A 15,451-nucleotide genomic window follows, 5' to 3' on the forward strand; every position below is an offset into this window, starting at 1 on the left:
AAGCAGACAATTTTCCTTTCGTTTTATTTTCTTTGTCATGGCTCTTCCCATTCACTCCAGTTCTTCTATATAACATGACTAATGTGAAAAAACGTTTGATAGGAAAATACATGTACAGCCTCTATCTGATTGCAGAATGTCTTGGGGAGGGGGGAAGGGAAGGAGGGGGAGAAAATTTAAAATTAATGTAAGTGTATGTTCAAAACTATAAAAATATAAAACCTACTTTTTAAAAGTTTTGTTTATCCACATAGGAAAGAACGTATACAAAATATTTTTAAGACATGATGGAAAAACTTTTGCCATTTTGAGAGTTATTTCAAGAAAGAAAAATGGTTTTAGTCATCTCCTTTAGTAATTCAAAGTTATTAATATATAAACACCCTTTCCACATATATATTTTAGCATTAATGACAAAGAAAGCTATGTACATGTTGGAGATATATCTCAGAAATCAAAATTTGAAGCTTTGAAACTATTGTATACTTTTAAAATATCATTTGTTTTCAGTATTCAACAATCATTTCCATATATCTTAGATTCCCCTCTCCCTGTAACCCCCTATCTCCCCATGTCCATGCTGAGACAGCATACCGTTTGTTATAGATTCTACACTTACATTCCAATTCAATACATTTTCACTTTGGTCATGTTACAGAGAAGAGTTAAAACGAATGAGAGAAATCCTAAAACAAATCAAAACAGAATACAAAAGAAAATGATCTGCTTCCTTATGTGATGAAATTTCGTAGTTCTTTCCCTGCATGTGGAAGGCATTTTGCCTTAAGAGACCACTGGAAATTATGTAAATCCCTGCATTGCAATGAAGTGCTACGCCTAGCAGAAAAATTCCTCCCATATAGTGGTTGTTGCTGTGTACAAAGGTCTCCTGGTTCTGTTCCTTTCACTCAGAATCTTTTCACATTACTATTTCCAGGCCTCTCGTTAATCTTCCTGTTCATCATTTCTTATAGCAAAACAGTATTCCATTACATTCCTGTGCCACACTTTATTCAGCTATTCCTTAAATGATATGCATCCCATAGAGTTTCAGGTTTTGGCCACCCAAAGGAGAGCTGCTATAAATATTTTTGTACATTTGGGACTCTTTCTCATTTTTGTGATCTCTTGGGGATACAGTGTTAGAAGCGATAGTTCTAGGTCAAGGTCTGTGCACATGTTTTAGCTCTCTGGACATAGTTCCAAAATGTTCTCCAGAATGGTTGGATCAGGTCCCAGCTCCACCCACAAGAGATTAGTGTTCCAACTCTCCCACATCTTCTCCAACATGCATCATCTTCTTATTTTGTCATGTTACCCAACCTGATGGCTGTGATGTGGTATCTCAGAGTTGGTTTGAATTGCATCTCTCTAATCAAAAGTTCTTGAGAGCTTTTTTTATATCACTCTAGATAGCTTTTATTTCTTCCTCTGAAAACTGCCTATTCATAACCTTTGACCAGTAATGGGCTGGGTATTGACTTCTATTCTTGTACATTTGACTCACTTCTCCATCTATTTTAGAAATGAGGCCTTTATCACAGACGCTAATTGCAAATATTGTTTCCCAGGTTTCCGCTTTCCTCCTAATCTTCGTTGCATTGGGTTTGGTTGTAGAAAGCTTTTCAGTTTAATGGAATCAACATTTTCCATTTTGAATTTCATAATGCTTTCCACCTCCTGTTTGGTCAAAAATCCTTCCCTTCTTCATAAATCTGAAAAATAGACTATTCCTTGCTCCATTAATTTATTTATAGTATCAATCTTTATTCCTATAGCATGTATCCATTTGGAATTTATTCCTGTGTGCGGTTTTGGGCAATGCTCTAACCCTAGTTTCCACCACAATGTTATCCAGTTGTCACAACAATTATTGTCAAGTAGTGAGTCCTTATCCCAGAAACTGGGTTCCTTGGCTTTCTCGAAGTGTAGATTGCTATATTCTTTGACCACTGCGTCGGAAGGACGTAAGCTATACCACCGGTCTGCCCTTCTGTTTCTTGGCCCGTATAAAGAGGTTTTAATGATTGGTGCTTTATAATGAAATTTGGGATCTGGTAGATCAAGGTCACCTTCCCTGGTATTTCTCTTCATTAGTTCGCTTGGTATTCTGGGCCTTTTTCTCTTCCCGACGAATTTTGATCTTATTTTGTCTAGCTATAGAAAATAATTATCTGATAATTTGATTGTTATGGCACTGAATAAGTAAATTAACTTAGGTAGAATTGTCATTTTTTTATTAACATTGGCTTGGCCTAGCCATGAGCAACTAGTGTTTTTCCGCTTACTTAGACCTGTCTTTATTTGTGCAAAAACGGTTTTGTAATTGTATTCAGATAATCCCTGGATTTCTCTTGGCAGGTAGACTCCTAAATATTTTATAGTGTCTACCCTAGCTTTACAAGGAATTGTTCTTTCTATCTCTTGCTCTTGAGCTTTGTTAATCATATATAAAAATGCAGAAGATCTGTTTATTTTGCAACCTGAAACTTTGCCAAGTTGTTTATGATTTATCATTTGAAGTAGTTTTTTACTAGAGCCTCTGGCATTCTCTGAGTATATCATCATATCATATGCAAAGTGAGATAGCTTAGTTTCTTCTTTGCCTATTCTAATTCCTTCCTTTTCTTTTTCTTCTCCTATTGCTACCACTAATATTTCTAGTACCATGTCGAATAACATTGGTGATAATGGACATCCATGTTTCAGCCCTGGTCTTCTTGCAAGTACATCTAGTTTATCTCCCTTGCATATGATGCTTGCTGAAGGTTTTCGGTAGATACTACTTATTGTTTTATTATTTTGTGGGAAGTTCCATCTACTCCTATGCTCTCCAGTCTTTTCAATAGGAATGGGTGTTGTATATTGTCCAAGGATTTTCTGCATCTTTTGAGATAATCATGTGGTTTCTGTTAGTTTTTGACATGATCAATAATGTTAATAGTTTTCCTAATAATGAGCCATTCTTTTCAAGGTAAGTTGCTGTATTTTTTTTTGCTAAAATCTTCTTTAAAATTTTTGCACCAAATATTCATTAGAGAAATTGGTCCAGAATTTTCTTTTTCTGTTTTGGCTCTTCCTGGTTTAGGTATCACAACCATATTTGCATCATAAAACGACTTTGGGAGGACTCCTTTGCCAATTTTCCCAAATACTCGATGTAATATTGGAAGTAACTGTTCATTAAATGTGTGATAGAATTCACTTGTTAATCCATCCAACCTTAGAGATTTTTTCCTAGGGAGTTGATGGATGGCTTGTTCAATTTCTTTTTTCCGAGACAGGGTTATGTAACTACTCAACTTCCTCTTTTGTTAATCTGGGCAATTCACATTTTTTAAAATAGTCATCCATCTCCTTTAGATTGTCGAATTTATGGGCATACAGTTGGGCAAAGTAATTTCTAGTTAATGTTTTAATTTCCTGCTCATTGTAGGTGACTTCAACCCTTTTCATCTTTGATAGTGTAATTTGCTTTTCTTCTTTGGTTTTTTTTTTTTATCAAATGGCTCAAAGATTTCTCAATCTTGTGGTTTTTCATAAAACCAACTTTGAGTTTCATTTATGACTTCAATAGTTTTCTTAATTTCCATTTTATTAATCTCTCTTCTGGTTTTCAGTCTTTCTGATTGGGGATTCACTTGGGGATTTTCAATTTTTTCTTGTTCTGGCTTTTTCACCTGCATGCCCAATTCCTTCATGTCCTTAGAGGAAGAAATTTTACATCTTTGAATTCCTACATCAGCCATTGTTTATTTTGAAATATTAAATGACTTTACTATATATCAGTCCAAAAACGTCTTAACATGTTGTTTAATATACAAAACTATATAATTACCTTTACTCTTCATCAGTCCACAATATATTACTAAATTCAAAGCTTTTTTTTTATCAGGGGTTTCTTGTTTATTAAGTATTTACAATTAGTTTGACAAGAGGAACTGGTTGCATCAATGAACATATGCAAAACTTTTTATTAACTTTGGGAGTTTTCAATTATTGATATATATGTATATGTACATGTATACATACATACACACACATACATAAATATGTATGTATGTATAGTCAAAGTCAGGTCCTCTGGTACGCTGAAATATGGGGCCGTGCTCTAGAGCCCTTCTGGAGGGGAGCACAAAGGTAAATGCATCAATAAACAGGTACTACTGTGCAAGTTTTTGTATATAGGATTATTGTTGCACCTTTGATTGTGATATTGCCTACGTGAAAATTAATATATCCCTTCACCTTTCAGTGCTCAAGTCAATTCTCTGCCACCCGAAGTTTCACAGAAGGTGCTAACCTGCACTTGCAGAAGGAGATAATTCATGCCAACGGAAATACAAGTCTTGTCTTTATCACCAAAAAGAATTGTGTGATATGGGCTTGTATCCTGAGGCAGACATTTATATAACCCACTCATTAAACTGAAATTCATCTCATTGTTTCCTAAAGCTAAGGACAAGAAGAGAAAAGTAATTAACAAGAGCACTGGATTTCTTAATTCAACACAATACCTGGCAGAGCCAGGACTAGATCACTTAGTCCTAAATCCTGCCTGTCTTATCTAGCTACACTACAGCACTGTCTGACTTGGGAAGGACAACTTTTACTTGTCAGCATTTCCAATTTGTATTACCCATGAAGAGTTGTGCAACAAGATGACATTACTCAATTAAAGTAATGGCTTCATGAAAAGAAAACTGAATATCAATCATCAGGGAGAGAGAGAAAAAAGACTTTTGGATTGCAATGTTTTGGGATAATTTGTGACTTTGCTACCATAACCCTGAATTAAAATATCAAAGAAATGAGAATTACTGATTAGGGAATGCTCCACCCCAGAATAGAATAATTTGTCAAAATGCCAGAAAACCAGAAAATTTCGAATTTCTCTGACAAATAATTTGGGCTTATTCTCAATTAATGTGAACAAAAGAAAACAAGAAATAATTACAAGGAAGGAAGATGTTGCTTCAGGGAACGAAAAATGACTACCAGGCCCCAGGATCGGAACTCTATCACACTCATACTTCATGATAAGAGCCTGGTTTCCTTTGCCAATATGATTTATAAGAAAATGTGTATGCAAAGGGTTCACTATTAATAAAACTCAAGAAAATACGTCCTCACTTTATTACTACTCTCATCTTCCCCTCAAAACAATGAAGATTTGAGGTTCATGGTCACAGCTCAGTGACTCCTCAAGTTCAAAAAAGTCATCACCAATTTTGTCTAATGCTGCATGAAGCTATGCTGTACTGCCACACTCGTGTATCAGATAACAAATTTTACTAATTCTTGGATGAACATAAATGAGATAGAACAAATAAATGTCTTATGGTACAGAATGAGTATTTCAAGGAAAGCATACATATTTAATAAAAATATATCACAAAAAAGAAATTTTTTTCTTCCTATTCCTATCCCTAGTTGTTTGAAGCTTTTAAAATTCTAACCTTACTATGGTTGCGCTTACACTCTGATTTGGGTTTCTATAGAAAATGATTCTGGTTATTATATATTTCATAAAGTCAGTGTCTGCATTCAGATATCTGTCACAAACCTACTTATGAATAGTTCTATCAGTAACAATCCTTTCAGTTTTCCCTATATTTATTTCCGTCTTGTAGACTATAAATTTTCTTGTTTGATGAAATTCATAGACATTCCACCTTCATTGAGTTTCCTAAGTACAATTATTTTTATTACAATTTGATTTGGAATTTCAAAAAATTTGATTAAATTTCTTTCTCTAGATAACATAATAGAAATTGAGGAATACAACTTGACATTTTTAATCTTAAAAGTTCATTCTATTTGCATGTATGTAGCTAGAGATATACTATTTTACAAACGAAGAAAACGAAGAAAAATGAAGTTCATTCATCACCTGACAAGCTATAAGCAAGGAATGTTTTCTGAAAAGGATGTGATTTTAGACTGTACTAGATATACTTAAAATTAAATACTGTTTCTTGTGCCATTGTGATTTCTTATTTCTTTTAAGGAACGATTTACATAGCTCATCTCTTTCAGATCTGTAGTGTAATATGCGCATGATCACACTTTCTTTGGAGCTCTGTTGGCATGAGCAAGGCATCTAAGCTAACTGCTCCTTAGTTTCATCACCATTCAAATGGAAGTAAACAGAATACCCACACTGCTTTTCTCACAAGGTAAAGGGTAAATTGATTTGAAACAGAAAACTCATAAATGCGGGATGAAGTTATTATTGCAAGCCCAGGTCATTGAGATTCCCAATGGCCCAGCTGGCAGGATTCAATATTAGGCAACCACTCAGAAAAATCTCTTCTCTTTGAAAGTTTAACGGCCTGAATCAGGAGATTGGAAGTGTTCCTAGGATGATGTTGGAAGTGGGCACATGTGCAAATATCTACCAAAAATCTAGGAACATATATGTATTACCTTTCAAACCTTTCTCCCCTGTTCCCCCTAACTTCTGTGTCTTTTGCATCCTCTTTGGTATCTCTGAACTGAAAGCTTTATGAACATTTAGAAATGTTGGAAACGTTTAAAATGTATCCATTTCCAAAGCTTGGATAAGTGATTTTCATAGACTTCCAAAAAGGAAGAAGGCTTTGCTCTCCAGCTGTTTTACCATTCTGCCTTTATATGTCCAAATATTAGATGAGCCCATCTGTGTCGGTGTGCCTCTGTGTGTGAACATGCTACAGTTACAGGAGACGTTTACGTACTTATTTTTCCCATGTCTAAGCATCAAAAATAACTAATATCACTACATATAATACATGTGAAATATGTTCAAAATTTTTCACATGATTTAATTAATTACATTTAGAACAATGGAGACTTCTGAAAATTGTTATTGTAACTTGCTTAAAGAAGTTTTTGGAGAAAGTAGATATTAATAACACAAAGTACCTTGAGGGTGTTTTGTTCAAGATAATCAACCTACAAGGACAATTAAGTAAATAACCAAAAATAGACCAATTCCTACCCTTTAAAAGTATAAAATGGAAAAAGAACGTACATACATAGATTTATATACATATATATTTAATATATATGAAATTAAAGATTGCTCTTTCATTATTTTTTAAAATTAGCTATTTTTTTTAATTTGTCACTCTTACCTTCCTGATCGTTGGCAGGTCCAGTCACGGTAAATCTGGAATCAGCAGCCCTTTCCAAACTGCTGATTTGGAGTGAAAGGGGCTGATTAAGTGCCTTCTGTTGTCCATATTGATTAATTAGTTCGTAATGACTATGTACAAAGTAAAAGATAAAACAAAATATTTCTACATCAACCAAGATAAAATTATATGTACCGGGTCTGTGCATACCTTAGACTTTAATAATCAGATTATCAGCAAAATTGTTGTTATTCTTTTGATAAAGTCTGTAGGGTATAACTAATTATTCAGCCTAAACCTAGTATACATGTACTCAGAGTCACAGTAATAGAGAATTATAGATTCAGAGCTTTAGATCATCTACTCCAAACACTTTATTTTCTAGATTAAGTAACTGAGTTCCAGAAAAGGTTAACAGTTGTCCAGGGTGATCCATAAAGTGAGAAGCATCATTTTTCCTCAGGTCCTCTGATTCCAATTAGAGCACTCTTTCCCCTGACCAAACTGCCTCATTGTAAATTTTGATGTTGGTTATTATATTTATTACTTATTCTCTTTAGCTGTCACTCACTTTCAGGTGTCCAACATATCATGTGGCTTTTCCTAAAACTAACTTTAAATCTACTATAACTGGAGGTATCAGCAAAGATTAAGAAACAAACAGGAAAAAAAACCGTGTCTTTAAAGCAGACTTTATAAATAAATTTTTGTGAAGTGAACTTTTGGGAAGATCAAATACGAAAATGTATGGAAAACATTGGAAAACCTTATAGAACTATAAAAATGGCACCTATCATCCTCGTTATCCTTACTTCTGAAAAATCTGATCTCACATTCCCTGACTCTACTTTGTAACTCGTCTCATGCTTATGTCCTCCTGAACTTGGAGAACCGAAATTGGCCTTTGGACCAACTTCTTCTCAGTGCCTTGAAGTATGCGTGCCAGGTGCTTGCCATATTATGCAACTATGAAAGTCCCAGACAGTCTCCTTTGTATGGAGGAGAAATGATTTTAAATGCAATTCCATACAAATTATTAGAATTAAAACGTTGATACTTACATGGAATGACCACTGAAAGCAGCATGTTCCTCAGCTGTCTGTCCAAATGCATCTCGGCAAGATAGATCAATATCATATTGAAGAAGAAGACTGACTACACCTGTTGGTTTACAACGGGCAGCAATCATCAGGGCTGTTCTAGAATAACAAAGAAACCATCGACATTTCAGAATTTAAAGGAGTCACACGTAATTAGATTTCTCTTGATATGTTGCAACAAGAGGATATCTCATATATGAGGTTATACGCATGTGCAACATGAATACTTCGTGAGGGATGAGTACTTTTTGTGCTTATATGCAGCATGAAAAATGGCAGTTAGGAAAAGAAGGAAAGACAGGATTGAGAGGGGTATTTTCTTGTCCTCTTAGAGTTCTAGCAGGAACTGTCCAATTCAAGACTTTCATGACAACAAGAAGGTAGTGCATCAGAGTAACTTGTGTACAAAAGTGAAGAACTTTCAAGGGAGCCTACACCAAGTTTCCACTTGTTTACTAGCCTTGAAAGGAAAGTGGAGGCTCTTTGAAAGTAATGTTTATGGACAAGCTTATGTAACTGAAGAAAGGTTCATCACCAGATAGCTAGGACCATTGGATTTCAGGAAGGCCCATTAACCCATGAAGGCAGTTGATAAAGAGTTAGTGTGATTACAAGCTGCACTAGTAGAGAAAATATCCAAAATCGTGAAAACAGAGATCTTCTGAAGTTCCAAGTTTGTGGTATGTTGAATGATTCACTGTCTTTCTGCCTAAGGCAGTATTGTAGGTATATCAGTAATGTCACGTAGAGGTTTACTGCTCCTTGATTACTTCGAGATAACTCATGGGGCAGCGAGGTGGTGCAGTGCATAGAGCACGAGTGCAGGAGTCAGGAGGACCTGAGCTCAAATCTCACCTCAGATACTTGACACTCACTAGGTGTGTGACCTTAGCCTAGTCACTTAACCCTAATTGTCTCATCCTGGGTCATCTCCAGTCACTCTGATGAATATGTGGTCACTGGATTCAGATGGTTCTGGAGGAGAAGTGACGCTGGCAACCTGCACAGCCCTCCCTCGCTCAAAATAAAGTCAATTGCAAGTCATGGCAGTATTGCCCTGATGGCATGGTCTTCCTCTGCAAGGAAGGATGAACACTCACGCAGTGATAACCGATATAATAGGCTAACTCTATGGAAGGTGGAAGTAGTGTCAAAAATATCCATGTAATATAAATATATTATATGGGGAAATTATGGATATTTTAAGGTATATTCAAGTGTTAATAAACTCTTTATGGCAGGTAGAAATGTTGATTCTGTTTAAATGTTTTTCTCTGATCCAAAATCTCAATACCAAACATAGCAAAAGGAACGAGTACAATATATTTGGGGGTGGCGCGGAATAAAGGATTATGGGAAAGATCGAAACTGATGGAGTTTTGAAATCTAGTATTAGCACTTAATATTATCTTATATTTAAAAATTTTAGGTTTGTTTTTTAAAAGATTATATTTAGTTTTGCGATCCAAGATGATGGAGTAAGCAGTAAATCGCCATAACTCTCCAATATTCACCTCGAAACAACCATAAAATATTGCCACCAAACAAATCCTGCCACAGCAGAACCATCAAAGGTATAGGGTGAAACAATCTTAGAGCCCCAAACCTTGGAAGATTGGCAGGGAAGTTCTTTCTCACTTGGGTAAAAGGGAGCATACTCCAGGACAGGAAGTATCCCAACAGGCCAGCAGCAAGCCCCATCTCAACAAAGCAATGGTACATTTGGAGCCCCAGTATAGGGAGGGGGCAGACTCCAGTTCTAAGAACTGACATGCCTCAGTATAGACTCAGCCAAACAGGTAGGGTCTATCCCTACAGGTGATTAAGGAAACAGGCAGCCACTAATGGTTACAATGACAAGAGCTTCAGGGTATATCTAGGGAAACTCAAGAACACTCCACCAGTCATAGCACATGACAAACATCAGCAGTAGAACTCCGGGACAGCATCAGGTAAGCTCCCAGAACCCTACTATCTGCAGCAGTGCCTGTCATTCCCAATCCCATCCCCCGAGCAAACCACCGTAAAAGAGGGCTCCCACACGAGTCAGCAAAACATTGCAGCACCAGGTAAACAGCCAGGACCTAGGGACCCTGCTATAAAATTCTGAAACAGTGCCCTTTCCACATTGTGAGCAGAGCTCAAATTGAAAAGAAAGGGGAAAAAAAGACGAGCAAAAAATAATTGGAAAAAATGACCATAGGAAGTTATTGTGGCCACAAAGAATGTGGAGGAAAAAAATTCAGAGAAGGAGAATGACGCCAAAACACGTATAAGCAAAATCGCAAAGAAAAAAGAGAAGTGATCTCAATCCCAGAGAGAGCTCATGGAAGAGCTCAGAAAGGAAATTAAAATCATATAAGAGAGGTAGAAGGAAAAGTGTGCAAAGAATTGAGTGATGAAAGAGAATTATGACAATATAAAATATTTGGGAATCTCTCTTCCAGTACAAACCAACCAACAATGAACACAATTACAAAACGTTTTTCACTCAAATCAAGTCAGATCTGACTAATCTGAAAAATATCAGTTATTCATTGGTAAGCCAAGTTAATATGATACAAATGACAATTCTACCAAAAGTAATATCTTACTCAGTGCCATACCAATCAAACTACCAAAATTATTGTATAGAAATAAAAAAATAAAATTCATCGGGAAGAACAAAAGGTCCAGAATACCAAGGGAAATAATCAAAAATAATACAAGTGAAGGTGGTCTATCTCTACCATATATAAAATTCTATTGTATAAATCGACAATCATCACAGCCACTTGGGACAGGCTGAGAAACAGAGTGTAGGATTAGTGGAATATGTTTGGTATCAAAGAACCATGGTCAACGACTACAGTAATCTTCTATATGAGAAACCCAAAATTCCAGCTTCTGAATTCACTAGTTGACAAAAAATGCTGAGAAAACCGGGGAAAAAAGTCTCATGACAGAAAATGTTATTCACATACAGAGAAGCAATTATGGAGTCTGAATGGAGGTGGAAGCATACTATTTTCTCTCTCTTTTGGTTTTCTGTTTTTTTCTGTCTTCAGATTTTCCTCTTTTATTCTACTACTTCTGTCAAACATGAGCAGTGTAGAAATAGGTTTAATATGATTGTACATGTACAGCCTATATTAGTTTGCATAACATCCTGGGAAAGGGGGAGGCCCAGGAGGAAGAACAATTTGAACTCAAAATTTGAAAACTGCAAAAAATTGAAAATTAAAAATAAATAAATTTTAAAAGAATAAAAGAGAGAAAATGTGACAATGTAAGTGCTTCCATCGTCCTCAAATATTAAAAGAACCAGGAAAAGGCTTCAATGCCTTTCATGGATCTTCTATGTGGAATTTCTGGTACTAGAACAAAAATCATGTAGCATGAGAAAGTATGGAAAGACTAAAATCTCAGCCAGTGGCATAAATATTCACAGTAATAAGGTCACAGGATCATTAAAGTCAGTCATCTTATTATTGTATTGATTTGTATTTGTCAATGCCCATATTCTTAAGGACAATCAAAGGAAGAAGAAGGAAAAATTACACACATCAATTCTCATGGGTGACATGAAGATTATTTCATATAGAGAATCAATTGCATCACGAGTGCACACAACAGCTATGTGATGATCTTAAGTCATTGAAAATCAAACAGGGAAACCTGCAAAAAGAAATCACTAATTGATGGTGGATGGCATGCCCACATGAATGGCTTTCTCTGCTGCAGAAGCATAAATAGTAGTCCTTTTCATAATTGATGTTTGTGCACATTGTCACCCTTTCTCAGTGATGAACAATTTCAATTATTGTTGCTCACTAAGACTTCCCTGACTGAGGTTGCTCTTATTCCTCTAGAAACTGTTACCTCTTTTTTTCTTGGAAGCTTTAATTACCGTACCTGTCAAGCCTATCTGATGTATTCACATTTGCTCCATTCTTTAAGAAAAGATCTACCATATCTCGGTTATTTTCTTTAACTGCAAGCAAAAGTGGTGTGCAGCCTTCCTGCAAAATCATATTAAAGATCAAGTTAAGGTATGCAAGAATTGTTTATATGATAGAATTCAGTTGAAGGCATGTTGTGAACATCCTGTGAACTTGCTAATGACATACTAAGGAAGAAGGCTACAATGGAACTCTGGAATGAGAAGAGCAGGGCATAAATCCAGCTTCTGTTAGTTAATTTCCATGTGACCCTAAGTAAATTATTTCACTTCTTTGGGCCTTAGTTTCCTCACATGTAAAATGCGGGAATGAATTAGATAGCCTCTGGGATTGCTTCCAGTTATTAATTTGTGATCAGGACATAGAAAACCAGGATGTGTAAGAGACTTTCCTAATCTTTTAGGGGTACCTTCCTTTCCTCTGTCTTCATGTCATGATCAATGATCGTCTGCGTGCAGTCACCCTTATTTCCCCAGTACTTGGCCAAGCTACAACTAAATTCTGGTCAGTTTTCAAGTTGCCTAGTTCTCTTCATCCTTTCCCCTGAAATATGTACAACCAGCCTCAAAAACTCAAGAAAATCTTGCCTTAAGGTGCTGAACCTTGAAGAAAGTCATTCTCTTGATATTTTCCCTCCCTTCACAACCCTCCTAATGTATATTTTGATTTTTATTTTCTCTCTTGAGCAGCAGTGACGAAGAGTCAAACCTTTTCTTAAAAATCAGGAGATACTCAATAAGTCTAGAAAGGAAACGATATAGTGTGTAGGAAATAGAGGAAAAAAAACACACCTACATACGCCTAAGAATTTGTTCTTGTGAAATGTCTGTCTGCAGTTTTATGCTGAACAAATTTTTAAAAGATTATTTTTTAAAACATTATGACATTTCTTCCTGACCAATTAACATTGTACTATCATAAGTAAAGGTTTATATGTAAAGTATTGCAGACAGATATTTGATGGAACCTTTGAATTCTGGGTACCAGACCTAATATAGCATGCAAAGAAAATTCTAGAGAGACAGATGTGATGGAATGAATGGAGAGCCAAACTCAAAGTCAGTGAAACAGAGATTCAAGGCCTGCTGCTGAGACACTTAGAGTGGCTAGGTGAGCGTGGGAAGTCACTTCACATTTGAGCATTACAAACCGCTCCCTAAGTCAAGTTTTCATCACTTTTTTGTGTGTGTGTCATGCACCCCTTTCCAGAATAATGCTTTTAAATACCTAAAATACAGAGAATGCAAAGGAAGCCAATGACATTGAAAGAACTATAAAATAAATGGTGATTTTTTTTGAAATTAATGGATCCCAGGTTAACAACCCTACTCGAAGATTAAATCTTAGAACAGGCCCTGGTCCAAAGCAGTCGAGGGAAGTTCCTCATTAAGAGTTCCGATGTGAATGGGGTCTCCTCACCGTTTTGCCTGGCCATCAGAAAATTCCCAAGGCCAATGAACTTTGAGTAGAGATGGATTTTAAGATACTTGCATTAAAGAAATGCTTCCAAGAATATAATGTGAATTGGAAAATACCTGATTTACACATTTGAGCTCAGAAAATATTTTCTCACACAAGAGGTAGACTTCTACCTTGTTTTTTGCTTCCATGTCTATTGTATGTCTAAGCAGCTTTGCTGCTATGGCTGTGTTAAGTCCAGAGGCAGCATAGTGAAGTGCAGTGTTGTCACGGGTATCCATCAGAGCAGGGTCTGCACCATACTCCAGCAGGATCCTTGCACACTCCTCCTGCTGACACTGTACTGCCTGTGAATGGAATGTAGAGAAAGAGGCAATCAATACTCTAAAAAGTATTTAGTATACTAAAACATCATTAGTGATATTTAAATAAGTTAGTAAAGCACATTTTCTTAATCAAAACGCATTCTATCGACCAGCAAGGTTAACTAGGGCATACCTTCATTAAAGATGTCTGATAGTGCTTGTCACGCAGGTTTACTTTGCATTTTCTCTCTACTAAGAGAGACACAACATCTGGATGGCCATTTGCGGAAGCCAGGTGTAGAGGTGTGCTATGAAAATGAGAGCTAAGTCAATGCTTGGTAATTACGAAAATCAAAATTGTACTCTTGTAAGGTACTATACTTGTAACATAAAATGCATTATTGTTACTCTGCCTGAAATCGAAATCGCTGCCCAAATAAATATAAGTGGCCACCCTTCTCACCCGAGGACATCTACAATGTGCATTAGTTCTTCTGACCGGATATGATGAACAAAAACGTCTGGGAAATAAATAGCAGACTCAGAAGAACATTTCACTGGAAGAGAGCAGCATTTGCTCCCACCACGTCACTGAGAAAGAGTAAGTCAGCTGGAAGCAGACTACAAGTAAAAGGAAGGAGTTTCCCCTCCATTAAAAATGGGCAGGCTGGAGGGTCAGGGGTCACCAGCACTCAGAACTTGGGATCCAATCTCCAGGAGGCAGAGTCTGCGCCTGCTCTGGCCCAGGTGCTCAAAGGACAAGTTTTCCAAGGATTAGCCAAGGCACATGCAGACTCGTGGAGGGTGGGTGGAGGAGGGGGTGTCTTAGACTGTTCCTGGGGGGGCCATCCCTTCTCTCACCCCCACCGCCCTCTCACCGCTTCTCTTTATCCAGATCGTCCACGTGTGCCTGGCCCAGCAGCAGCAGGTGCTGCACCCTGGCCACATCCCCGAAGGAGGCAGCTTTATGGATCTTCCCGAGGTCCTTCATTCTGATGACATAACCGGCACCTGGGCCCAAGGGTCGGACCTCGCTGTCTCTCCTGGGAGAGGAGGAGCCAGATGGAGACCGCTCTCTCCTTCTCAAGATTTTGAAAATCTTCCTCATCCTGAGGGCGGGCTTCAGAGATGGTCTGGAGAACTCACTTGGAGACCCTCAGCCTTCTCCGGGAGCTCGCTTACTCTCCAAAACACTTCGATAGTCAGAGACTCCAAGGAAACTGCGTCCAAACAGGGCAACAGTTAGAAAGGAATCGATCCTGGAGATGGTTGGAGCCCTAGCAACGCCTCGAGGGAGACCGAAGTGCGGGTGAGCTTGACAGACGCTCAAGGCATGCGCACGCGCCCAACGGGAAAGATTAAGCCTGCACGAGTGCTCACGTGCCAGGTCCATTAACTCTCTGCTGGAAGGGTCCAAAGGTCATGATCGCGAGGGTGGCTGGGCCCAAGGCTGGCTGCTTCCCCTGCTAGAGGTTCTGCCGGGTGTCGCGCTGGGACACGATGCATAGGGGCGAGGCTGTGAAGGGGTGGAGGAGACCTAATGGGAAAGCTGGAGCATCTGGATTCAG

At 37.5% G+C, this 15,451-nt stretch overlaps 1 protein-coding gene across 1 annotated transcript; it reads right to left on the bottom strand.

The window, feature by feature from the left end:
* Positions 1-7,074: 7,074 nt before the first annotated feature.
* On the bottom strand, positions 7,075-15,111 carry LOC140522507 (uncharacterized). The gene is made up of 6 exons (XM_072637927.1): positions 14,762-15,111; positions 14,077-14,191; positions 13,752-13,925; positions 12,113-12,219; positions 8,180-8,317; positions 7,075-7,249 (listed from the first exon to the last, which is right to left on the bottom strand). Exons 1-6 carry the CDS (start codon positions 14,989-14,991, stop codon positions 7,075-7,077), a joined length of 939 nt encoding a protein of 312 aa, XP_072494028.1. The 5' UTR covers positions 14,992-15,111.
* Between the last annotated feature and the right edge of the window lie 340 nt (positions 15,112-15,451).

This window comes from Notamacropus eugenii, chromosome 2 (assembly GCF_028372415.1).
Source record: "Notamacropus eugenii isolate mMacEug1 chromosome 2, mMacEug1.pri_v2, whole genome shotgun sequence".
NCBI classification, from domain to species: Eukaryota; Metazoa; Chordata; class Mammalia; order Diprotodontia; family Macropodidae; genus Notamacropus; species Notamacropus eugenii.